The 12,506-nt window shown below is 48.1% G+C and overlaps 1 protein-coding gene across 1 annotated transcript in view; it reads left to right on the plus strand.

Moving 5' to 3' along the window:
• Bcr (BCR activator of RhoGEF and GTPase) overlaps window positions 1-12,506 on the plus strand; it is a 140,791-nt gene that overhangs the window by 96,362 nt on the left and 31,923 nt on the right. The window contains exons 9-12 of the mRNA XM_069994414.1: window positions 6,585-6,706; window positions 7,539-7,707; window positions 9,848-9,967; window positions 10,860-10,935. Coding sequence (XP_069850515.1) covers window positions 6,585-6,706; window positions 7,539-7,707; window positions 9,848-9,967; window positions 10,860-10,935 — 487 coding nt within the window. The remainder of the gene's footprint in view (window positions 1-6,584; window positions 6,707-7,538; window positions 7,708-9,847; window positions 9,968-10,859; window positions 10,936-12,506) is intronic.

Below are 12,506 nucleotides of genomic sequence, written 5' to 3' on the forward strand. Positions count from 1 at the left end.
GTGTGTGTGTGTGTGTGTGTGTGTGTGTGTGTGTGTGTGTACGTGCACACATGCGCGTGCATGCCAGCATGCTTGCGCATGAGCATATATGCCAGTTCTGGGGCTTAGAACTCAGGGCTTTAGTGCTATTTTTGAGCTTTTTTGCTCAAGGTTTGTGTTCTACCACTTGAGCCACAGCTCCACTTCAGCTTTTTGGTGGTTAATTGGAGATGAGACTCATGGACTTTCTTGCCCATGATGGCTTTGAACTGAGATCATTGGATCTTAGCTTCCTGAGTAGCTAGGATTACAGGCATAAGCCACTGGCACCTAGGTAAAACAGACTTTGCGACTGATAATTAAAAAGAGTTGGAGACTTCAATATGGTGGTTCATGTAATGTCAGCTACTCTGGAGAGACTTCAGGAAGATGGCAATTTGAGGCCAACAAGGGCAAAAAAAAAAAAAAAATGAAAAACCATCCCAACTAATATAGTTGAGTGTGGTGGTTCACAGCTGTAATCACAACTACTTAAAGGCTATTTGTTGGAAGATCACAATCTTGAGGCTGGCTTCAGACAGGAATGTGCAACTCTACCTGAAAATATAAGCAAAAAAAAAGGGGGAATAGCAGTATGGCTTAAGAGGTGGAACATCCATTTAGCTAGCAGGGAGCCCTGAGTTCAAACACCAGTACTGCTAAAAGGGGGGGCAGGCTGTAGCTCAGTGGTAAAGCACATGAGACTGAGTCAATCCTCAGCACACAAAACACAAACAAAACCTAAAAAAAACAGGAGACCTGGGCAAGTCCTTGTAAGTAAGGAAACCTCAGCAAGTACCATAGGGCCAAAAGACAGATGCTACAAGGCCAAAGAAATTGTCTATGTTCAGGCTTAGGCCTTATATTTGCCTTTAACAAATATTTGTAGAACTTGGATTCTCTCAACTCATATGGTCCCTGGTTCTCCAGGCACACTATTCAACTCTAGTCCCTCACTTTGTGAAGTCAGGGAGTTGGAAATGAAATGATATGAAATTAAAAAAAAAAAAATATTTGTTCCACATGGGGCTCGATGCCTAAGTGCTACAGTAGCTACTGCTACCGTTGTCACTATAAATTAGCATTGTTCTTCCCAGGCCTTGATCATCTTGTGATGGGCCACTCCAAGACATAGGAAACCTGGGCCAGAATTGACCCCTAGAGACATTCTAGAGACCAGAGAATGCAAGGGAGTCAGATAACAGACAGGAAGGAGGAAAGAAGGGAAAGCCAGCAGGACCCTGATGCTCTACTGCAGGTGCAGGACCCTGATGCTCTACTGCAGGTGGTCAGTGAGCAGTTTCCCTAGGAACCTTGTTCCTAGCCCAGCTGCTGGACCCCTGGGGTTCATCATGGCATTCCGCAGTCAGGGACACAGAGGGTCAGTTGTCAGCCAGGCCCCTGGCATTCAGTCTGCTCCAAGTCAGTCAGGCTCCTGGCATTCAGTCAGCTCTATAGGTTTTGTTCTGAAGGCATAGGAGTGGGGGCAGGATCCTCTGGCTACTTCCAGGGCCAGAATATTCCAAATTCAATCCACACTTGGAGCCATCCCAAGGCCTACTCATGGCCAGCAGCTGTCCCCTCCATGTCAACTCTTATGTCCGCCTTTTTGTTCTATGCATCCTCTCTTTTCAACTGCCACCCGGGCTTCCTTGGTGACTTTTCCTGTCACATTGTCAAGGCGTTGCCTCATGTATTGATGACCAAATACAGTTCCTGGACCTGAAATGATTTTTTTTTCAATGCTCCTAGGGCTAGTTATATGTCATAGTATACACTGGGAGGTTTTAGCAACCCAGGCTGGCCCCAAACTTCTGGGCCCAATAATTTTCCTATCTCAGACTTATGAGTTGATGGGACTACAGATGTGTACCACCATACAGGCATTATCTCATTGCTGGTTAGGGTGCCAGCATGAGGACCTTTTTCCTGGCTTACAGCTGGCTGCTTTCACTATCCTCATACGGCCTTTCCACAGAGACACTAATCCCATTATGAGAGTCCTGCCTGTGTGACCTCACCTAAATGTAATCACTCTTAAAGCTCCCCTCACTAACTATCATTACATTGGGGGTTAAGGTTTTAAATGACAAATGGGGGAGAGTGATGACCCAGACATTCAGCCTGTAGCAATGTACTAGAAGAGGCTGCCAGCCTAGGGAAAGACCTCTTAGAAAGGAGGAATCCCCCCTCCTCATAGCCTAATGGAGGCCCTCATAGGTTCAGAGTAAGAAGTGGCATGATGCATGAGGAACTCTAAACATGACGCTTATGTGTACCAAGTCCATAGCAAATGGTACCTGATAGCCCATTTGAGCCATTAGATATGCTATTGCACTAAATCCTCCAAAAAGTGCAACTAGACAGGTCCTTTTTTTTTTTTTTTTGTCAGTCATGGGGCTTGAACTCTGGGCCTGGGTGCTGTCCCTGTGCTCTACCACTTGAGCCACAGAAACACTTCCGGTTTTCTGGAGGTTAATTGGAGATAAGAGTCTCAAGGACTTTCCTGCCCAGACTGGCTTTGAACTGCGAGCCTCAGATCTCAGATCTCAGTCTCCTGAGTAAGTAGGATTACAGATGTGAGCCACCACTGCCCAGCTCCTCTTCATTTTTTTTTTAATGTTGTTTGGGGTACTATGCTAGCACGCTACCACTGAGCTATACTCCAAACCCCACATCTGATTTCTAAGGAAGTTGAAAGTCAAAGAAATGAAGTAACCAAGCTGACATCTCAGCAGAAAAAGAATCTGCAGGCAGTGAGGGTGGGACAGTCCTGGACCCCTTCCCTCTCAGGCCGTCTTATTGGTTATTTGAAACCACAGTGGTGTCCATTCCAGCTGGTACTTCCACCTGGGTGTAAAGGAGCTCCCAGAAAGAATATAACCTTGCCACCTGCTGCCTTCCCTCTACCACTTTTTTCACCCAACCTCTTCTAAGTTGCTGCCTCTCACTTCTGAAGCATGATGCTTCCCTGTCCTGGCTCCAGCAAGGTCCAAGCCCTCTCTGTCCTCTGGCTTTTTCTAACCACATGACCTCACACCATTCTGAAGATACATTAAGGACTGTGACCTAGGGTGGCCCAGCCTCCCCTTGCCTGTGTTCCAATCATCCTGCCTGCACTCCCAGACCCTTGGCCAGGCTGATGAGCTCTTTAGAATGGGTTGTCTTCTGAGCTGGCACAGACTAAAGACTTCAAGCTTTCTGCTGGCGCCATGTGGGCTGGCCCAACCAGGCCTAGGTGACCTTCCTTCCCACAGAAAGGCTGGGTCCTAGGGCAAGAATGAATGAGGAAGCATAGGTGGTAGACATGTAACTGGGGGGTGGGGGGGAGGTCTCTGAGTGCCTGGCCAGAGAGGCTAAACTCTTGCCCGGGTCTTCCATGTCACCAATTCTGTCCTTCTTGGGTCATCTGTCCTGGGCCTGCCATTTTCTGAAATACATGCAGGTGCAGATCTGATGTTCTCTCATGAGAGTAGGAGGATGTTTTAATCTCCCACCACAGTGTGCAGCTTCCAGCCACGCCTGGCTGACCTTCTGAGCCAGGAGGAGGCATCTGCCCAAGCATCGGGGTCCCTAAACTGTGGGTCTTTGAGAATCTGTTTCCCAGGTCTAAGAAGGCCTTGTTCTATAAGCCTGGCTCTAGGTTGTTCTCTCTTCTTCCCAACCTCTTCTTTTCTCCCACTGTGTTCGTTTGATTAGAGCCCCTCTGCCACGTTCTACTCCTTGTTCATTGATTGGCCAGAATTGTGTTTGGGATCCTGTCAATTCTCGGTGCTAGAAGGCCTTCTTTTTGATTCTCTGGACATTTCTCTGGGTAGAACTGCCAGACTCCAGATATTTTGATCTCCTGAAGCCAGATCCAGCTCTTCCTTAGGCATCCCTGGTTTGGATAAGGTCCTGGTAAAAAAAAAAAAAAAAATTGTAGCCACCACTTATCTATCACTCAAGCTACAAGGAGCCTGCTTATGAAACGCACCAACTCACACACTCTTGGAACAGCTCATACACAGATGGGTGTAATACTGCATTGTGGCTCAGGGAAGTTGGGACTTGTGGCTTCTCTTAAAAAAATGAAGGTTGTCCCAGGTAAGAGGTGAGATGGATAGGAGAGATGGATCTGGCAACTATCACAGTATCAAAAATGCATTCCTAAACCAGATTGAGTTTGCAGTCACTATTAGGGAGTAGCCATTTCTGACCTGTAGCTTCTGAGCTGAGCTGAGCTTAAGGTGCCCTCTGCTGGTGGTTGGAGAAAGCTCAGCTCCTTTGGAGAAAAAATTGCTATCTCCGCATGTCACTGCCCTTCACAAGTTCACTTTATCTCCACCCACTATACTAGGAAATCTTACTATATGTCCCTGTTGAGGATATGTTTGTGTAGTCGTTCTTTCAGGACCTTAGTGTCCCAGGACTGTCTCTCCAGCAGACTGTAACCAGGTCTCTGGAATTTTCCCTCCAGTGCTTCCCAGAGGTTTCCCCAGAATACACACAGGTTTCTTGCTTCCTGTGGATGCCTGTACCAGGCATACTGTCTGCCCTCTGCTGGGGAGTTGGGGGGAGGGAGAGGGAGGCAGTAAAGCGTGAGTGACGATGAGTCATGGTCTTGGCACGCCAATAGCCTTCTTGCCCTTCCACTTATGGGCACCAGCAGCTCTGCAAAAAAAAAAAAAAAAAATCCTGTGCCAGCAGCCAGGTGAACTAAGCTGAGTACCCTTGGCGATGACATGTGATCCCCATGCCTAAAGGTAAGGAGGGGGCCTGGCCTAGACTGCATCTGCTTCTGAGAGGCCCGTAGGCCTCTAGCTCCTGCAGTGTGGGGCACGCTGAGAAGGAAAGGCTATAGGTGGCAGTGGCAGTCCCCCTCCCCTCATCTTCATCCATTCTGGCTATGCCAGGATGAGAATGAGGCCTTCTTTCCCACTTCTTTGATGAAGATGAGTGTACCTCTTACTGGCAAGAAGGTGAGTTTTATGCACTTTGTTTTGTGTGGCTCACCTACAGATGTACCCCATGCTTATCCCACTGTGATGAGATAGTGTGGAATAGGTTCTCCTTCTCTGACTTTCCTCCTTAAAGCCAGGGATCTCCTGGGCATTGTAGAAACCAAAAGTATATTGCTTGCTCACTGAAATACAAGTTCAGTTTTCATATGAACCTGATCAAAGTACATGGTAGGGAACGAATCTGATAACTGGACAATGCACTTGCACAGCACAGTGTGTGTATAGTGATTGTTTGCAGCATCAACCTCTCATCCTGACTCTGTCCTTGGCTTACCACGGAAGCTGGCCCTTTATGAGGTGCCGATCTGTTGGATGACTGATTAACTTGCTGCATTATGCCCATTCAGTAACCCCCTGAGCTGTGTAAGAAAGGACTGGCCTTGACTTTCAGATAAAGTACTGAAGTGAAGAAAGGTTTGGGACTTATTGGGAGATCATATTTTCCATTTCCTAGCTTATCCTCGGGCTGACTGCCTATGCTGTACATAAGGGCTAAGTTCTCAGGCAGCAAGTGCCTGGGAAAGAACAGAGGAGATACTCCCACTTGGATCCTGCCCATCCTGTCTAGTCAGAACTGGAAAGTGGGTTCCCAGGTACAAGGCCCCTGGCTTCCTTCTGAATTAGCCCCTTCCTTCCTTACCTGAAGCACTGGCCCTCTGAGATTACTCTTGTGTCTACCATCTTATCGCTGGGATTGCCTCATCTATACCCACAGTGCCAGTCTCATCTCTATATAGGAACAGCTCTTCCTTTGCATGACTAGTTTCTTGCTAATATTGGGTCCTGGTTTGCTGCGCCAGGACCCAGAGGGATACCAGCTATCTTGTCTAAAGAGGACTCTCCTGTCATTCTTCCTTAGAGCATTTGTTTGATTATAAATGATCCTCCGTGGCCCCCAGGCCAGTGACTGTCACCCTACATCCACCAAGCCTTTTCTCCAATCTAAGCACCCAGGAGGGACTCAAATGTTTTTGGTTCCCTTGATTATAGCCCTTCTGGGATGTTCTACTCTGTTCTTTGACTGGCTAGAAATGTGTTTAGGACTCTGTCAATTCAGAGCTAGGAGGCCCTGGACATTTCTTTGTGTAGAGTTGCACACTCCAGGTAGTTTGACTTTCTGAAGTCAAGAGAAGTACACATAGCTCCTCTTAGCATTTTTTTTGGGGGGGGGGTCAGTCGTGGTGCTTGAACTCTAGGCCTGGGTGCTGTCCCTGAGCTCTTCAGCTCAAGGCTAGCGTGCTACCACTTGAGCCACAGTGCCACTTGCAGCCTTTTTTACTGTTTATGTGGTGCTGAGGAATCAAACCCAGGGCCTCATGCATGTGAGGCAAGCACTCTACTGCTGTGAGCCATCTTCCCAGCCCCTCCTCTTAGCATTTTGATGAGATGGATGGAACATTCCAGAAAGTGGGTCTGAGAGTTGGATATAGAGGGGATGAAATCTCCCAAGGGAAAAAGTTTTCCAGAAGGTCTGTTTACTCTTACCAATTGGAAAGACCCAGCTTACTTCATCCCATACCACCCATGCTAGTCCTAACTTGAGACCTTCTTCCATGCTTATAGCACCGGCAGCTGCTGAAGGACAGCTTCATGGTGGAACTGGTGGAGGGAGCCCGCAAGCTGCGTCACGTTTTCCTGTTCACGGACCTGCTCCTCTGCACCAAACTCAAGAAGCAGAGTGGAGGGTGAGTGACATTTACCCAAGTGGCGACTGCTTCAGCACTCCGGTATTGATGGTCTCCCTCTGGGGCATGATTAAAACATTGTGGCCACACAGACATGATTCCAGGCTCAAAGTCAAAGGTTGTCACTACTAATCAGGGCCAGTCATTCAGCTTCATCTTCGAACGTGAGGAGTAAACCTGACTGTCCGTCACGTACAGTTGGAGGAAGGACTGGCTGTAAAGAAGCTGAGAAAAGTATGTCAAGTGAAGGGCCTGCTCTGGGAATATATTGTTAGGCAAATACTGTTTAACTCCCTGAACCTGGTGATGGTGGCCAAGTTATTCTCATCTTAGGCTTGCAGATCTCCCCCCACTCCACCAGGGGTCAGCCTCACCCAGAGGATCACATTGGAAAGAACCATAACTGCGCTCTTGTGTTCTGCTTTTTGTGAGCCTAATAGAGAGCCTCTGTCCCCTCATCTGTCCAGTGAAGAAATTGTATTGAATATATCTACAGCTTCTCAAATTCTGCAGCTCTGAACTTTAGTCCTGCCCTGCCATTGGGTATCTTATCATGTTCCCATGTGAGCACCAACATCAAGATCAGCACAGGATGAAGGGACCCATGGCTTCTCAGATACCTTGATGCCTGGAGTCACATGTGGAATAAATGTTCCCAGGAGACACCGAGGTTGCCAGTATCTGCTAATAGCCTCATGGAACACAGATTGGGCTTTAGGTCACATAAACCATGCACAGCTGTGAATCTAGGGCTCTCTAGCAGGAATGAAAAGTTGTGACATTATTAAAGGAAAATAGTCACCAAGTTAACGTTCTTCTTCTCCCTATCCAGCAAAACCCAACAGTATGACTGCAAATGGTACATTCCACTCACGGATCTCAGCTTCCAGATGGTGGACGAGTCAGAGGCGGCACCCAACATCCCTCTGGTGCCAGATGAGGAGCTAGATGCCTTGAAGATCAAGATCTCTCAGATCAAGAGTGACATCCAGAGAGAGAAGGTACGACCAGCTGAGAGAACAAGAGCCAGGCCTGTGTGGCCTGAGTGGGTAGCAGCCCCTTGTGCACAAGCCAATAGTTACTCTTTCTGCCAAGCATCTGGTCTCCAGGACTTGATGGGGCCTAGGTGAGCAACTCTCAGCTCTTGGAGTGCTGGGCGTCTTATCTGCTCATAGCCAGACACTGAGTGGTCCTAAGAGCCCAGCTAAATTAGGGTTCTCATACTAGAGCCACTAGCAACCTGGTCCTGATGGGAAATGAAAGGCTCTGGATCTAGATGTTCATTGTATACCTTTTACAGAGTACTTATTTTACCTGGCAGGTAGCTTAATGACCAGTTGTCTGACCTAGAATCTCACATAGAAAACTTGGTTATACCAGTGGCTCTTGTCTGAACTTTGTCATTTTAATCCTGCCTGATCATCACTCTGGTTGTTAGGATCCTGACCTTGTTCCTTTGTCCTCTTATCCCCACTGCTATCCCCATCTGCATCCCAGGGAAGACCCAGGCTAGCATAGCCCATGATTCTTCTGTTGGAAGGTAGAAGTTCAGCACAGCACCATAGTAGTAAAGAAGTTGGGGGGCTGGGAAGGTGGCTTAGTGGTAGAGCTCTTGCCTTGCATGCATGAAGCCCTGAGTTCGATTCCTCAGCACCACATAAGCAAAAAGAAAAAAAAGCCAGAAGTGGTGCTGTGGCTCAAGTGGTAGAGCTCTAGCCTTGAGCTGAAGAGCTGAGGGACAGCACCCAGGCCCAGAGTTCAGGCCTCACAACCAGACCCAAAAAAAAAAAAAAAGAAGAAGTTGGAAGAGGGGCTGGGAAGTTGGCTCAGTGGTAGAGTGCTTGCCTTGCATGCATGAGGCTCTGGGTTCGATTCCTCAGTACCACATAAGCAGAAAAAAGCTGGAAGTGGCGCTGTGGCTCAAGTGGTAGGGCAGTAGCCTTGAGCTGAAGAGCTGAGGGACAGTGCCCAGGCCCAGAGTTCAGGCCTCACAACTGACCAAAAAAAAAAAGAAGTTGGAAGATTATTATTTCCAGATCCTAGGCAGATAGGACACAATGAATTGAGATGGTACCTTCCATCTAGAAGTCATTCTAGGTAGGATGAAAGCCCATGCTAGTGGGCACCTAGTAGAATATTTGGTTTGTTTGGGTTTTTTAGGAGATAGCATCTCACTAGGTTGCCCAGAACTCCTAGGTTCAAGTCATCCTCCTGCCTTAGCTTCCTGAGTAGCCAAGACTACAGGTGTACACGACTCAACTGGGGCAACAAAAGGCTTTTATAGGACAAAAGTAAGGAATATCCACCCCATGGGTATAAGGCCAGCAAAGTTATTCTGTATATGAAAAGAAAGACACATATGCTTCTGGTATACTTCTCATTGGCTGCCTATATTGATAACTTTGTATAGCTCAACATTGATGTTATAAATAGTCACAACTGTCCTGATGAGGGATGAGCCCCTCCAGCTGTGTTGGACTTTGGGAACCTGGTTCTTTCCAGGGAGGTTTAGAAGCTTATGGACATAATGAGGATGAGCCCTTGCATGGGGAGAGCCTGGCACTGTAGGAAAGGGAAACCCCAAGACAGACTTGAGTTTAGAACAGTGGCCTCTATTAATTGTCAAAGGTTGGAGAACCCTGGTGACTATCTAGAAGGCCAGAGCCTTCATGGCAGTGGGCTTTAGGAAGGATCCACATGGCTCTTGACAGGGAGGATTTCCCCATCCAGGTCCTGGTGATATGTGTTTGTACTCACTGGGATTTTCCCCAAAATACTCCCAGCAAGCTGGTGCTCAGGTCATGGAGGGGATGAGGGCTCTTCTCATTCATAACAACCCCTGCACATTGTCCATGTTTGGAGAAGTTGAATGCAAGGAAATCTGTAAAGGTTTTTCCCCTCTCCTTGTGAGAGGAAGGACCAATTCCCTCAAAGCAGGCTTACCGAGCACAGCAAAATTGGTGCTGGGCCTTGACCCTAAGGAGGGGCTGTATCCACAAAAGGCTACCAGCAGGGTCTGTGTTTGTACTAAGCAGACAGTGGGATCTCCACCTTCCCTAGTCTCAGTGTTGAGAGCAGTAGGCACTGAGTGGGAGCAGGTGGCCCTGGAATGGAAATGTGAAACTGTCCTCTCCTTGGCAGAGGGCAAACAAGGTCAGCAAAGCCATGGAGAGGCTGAAGAAGAAATTGTCAGAGCAGGAGTCGCTGCTTCTACTGATGTCTCCCAGCATGGCCTTCAGGGTCCATAACCGCAATGGCAAGGTGAGTACCTGTTACTGGCTCCTTCCAGCTTGTCCTGAAGATGCTTCCAGCCTGGAATGAGGTCTTGATCAACCAGCTGCAGCCCAAACTTATCCAGCCAGCTGTTGTCCTCAGCACTTGTGTAGACTGCAACTGTAGTCCCTTTTCTCTTGAGAGCATTCCTGTGCCAAGAGAGACCTGGTTGGCATGGCACATGCAGGCACACATGTTCTTCTGACTAGTTCTTTGGATCATGGCCCCAAGTTGAGTGGCTGTTGGCTCAGCTCCTACAGCTGGGAGGTTGGCAGGATCTCCAGGAAGGGAAGAGGACAAGCAGCCTTGCAGGTTTGGACAGCCCTGACTCTGGATACAGGAACACTATCTGGGAATCTCCAGGACCAGTGACACACATTATCTCCTTGTCTGGCTCCTAGTGCTATCTGTAGCCTGAGTCTTGTCTCTCCACAATGTCATGCACACCTGTCAGTGAATAGAATGGTTTGCTTTTTGGCATCTGGCAGGAGAGGCAGCTGGTAGGTTCTATAGGAGCTTTGTCTCAGCATAGGCTTGTGGGTTGGAATTAGATAGTACCTCTGAAGATCTCCACCTTTAAGAACCCCTCCAAAACCAGAAGCCACACCAACTGTACTAGTGTCACTCCCTGACCTGAGCAGTTCAGGTTGGGCTTGTGCCACAGCTCAGTCTATAAATGTGTGCAGACAGTATGGACCAGTTTGTGCTGGAAGCAGTGAGCCTGACCATGAGCATTCCTGGCCATTGTGGCACACTTGAGCATACCTGGGCCTAGCCAGCTGGCACTGGGGAGGTGTGAGTCTCTAGCTCTTCCCCTTGGGCTTGCCAGATGCTGGCTCAGCTGATAACTGGGGTTTGTTGTTCTTCTCACCTACTATAGAGTTACACATTCCTGATCTCCTCCGACTATGAGCGAGCAGAGTGGAGGGAGAATATACGAGAGCAGCAGAAAAAGTGTGAGTGGCCTCTGTACCCAGGAGACTTGGCTTTTGGCTGTCTACTATGGATGGACATCTCTTACAGTTTTAGACCGTCTTTCTTTTTTCTTTCCTTCTTTCTTTTTCTATTCTAGGTGTTTTTGACAGTTACGGGATTTGAACTCAGCCTTCAAGCTTTCTAGGCATGTGCTCTCCCACACCTTCAGTCTTTTTGTTTTTTCCAGTCCTTGGGCTTAAACTCAGAGCCTGGGCACTGTCCCTGAGCTGCTTTTGCTCAAGGCTAGCACTCTACCACTTGAGTCATAGCACCACTTTTGGCTTCTGTTTATGTGGTACTGAGGAATGGAACCCAGTGCTTCATGCATGCTAGGCAAGCACTCTTATCACTAAGCCACATTCCCAGCCTCTACACCTTCAGTCATTTAAACCTCTCCTTTCTTTCCCTCCCTCCCCCCCCCCATCTTTCTTTCTAAGAAGGGATTCTATCCAAGAAGAATATATAAGGAACTCAAATTTAGAAAACAAGTTAGAGCCCAGCACTGGTAGCTCACGCCTGTAATACTAGCTACTTAGGAGGCTGAGATCTGAGGATTGCAGTTCCAAGCCAGCCTGGGCAGAAAAGTCCATGAGACTCTTATCTCCATCTAACTACCAGACAACTGGAAGTGGCACTGTGGATCAAGCGGTAGAACGCTTGCCTTGAGCTGAAGAGCTCAAGGACAGCACCCCAGCCGAGAGTTCAAGCCCCATGACTGACAAAAAAGAAAACAAGTTAGATGCTCCCCAGCTTTGTTGTTCCCTCTTACCTATCCTGATCTCTGTACATACATCCCCACCATGGTTCTCTCTCCCATTCCTTCCTGAATTCCCCAGCTTTGCTGTCTACCCTCTGGGCCTGCACATACACACCACTCACCAGGCCTTTCTTGTACATCCCCTCCCCGCTCCCAAAAAAGGTGCTGATGCTGGCAGGGCCCTGAGCCCACCTGGTAGCCACACTGTCCTCTCTACTTAGCCCCATCTGGTCACAGTTTATGTGGTTTCTTTCTTCTCGAACTCCAAGCTGCCCTTCAGTGCTGCGGCAAGGGGGCAGTGTGCAATATTAAGGACTGGTAAGCCAGACTTCATCCCAAGATCTGGGAATACAGCTTCCAGCTCCCTACCTGTTCCTTTTGCATGGAATCAGGCCACACTGTGTCTTAGGTGGCCTGGTCTTTCCATTGCAGTAGGTTCTTTTTGTGTGTGCTGATACTAGGGCTTTTTGCCTATAGTTGGAAATCTACCACTTGAGCATGCCTCCACATGTTTTTTGTTTTGTTTTGTTTCTTGCATCTTTGGTTAGTTAATTGGAGTTAAAAATCTTTTGGATTTGTCTGCCTAGGCTAAGGTCAAACCTTAGTCCTCAGATCTCAGCCTTCTGAGTAGTTATACTTATAGGCATACTGAAACACCCCAGCTGAAGCAGTGGTTTTGCTTCCATTTCTATACACCAACTCTGGGCTTGGGGCTCTGCCTGCCTCAACCTCTCTGCCTCTGCCTCAGCCTCAGCTCCCATCTCTGCAGACTGATCACTCACATCTACACTGAGC

This window comes from Dipodomys merriami, unplaced genomic scaffold (genome assembly GCF_024711535.1).
Source record: "Dipodomys merriami isolate MVZ:Mamm:240054 unplaced genomic scaffold, mDipMer1.0.p SCAF_45, whole genome shotgun sequence".
In the NCBI taxonomy this organism is placed as follows: domain Eukaryota; kingdom Metazoa; phylum Chordata; class Mammalia; order Rodentia; family Heteromyidae; genus Dipodomys; species Dipodomys merriami.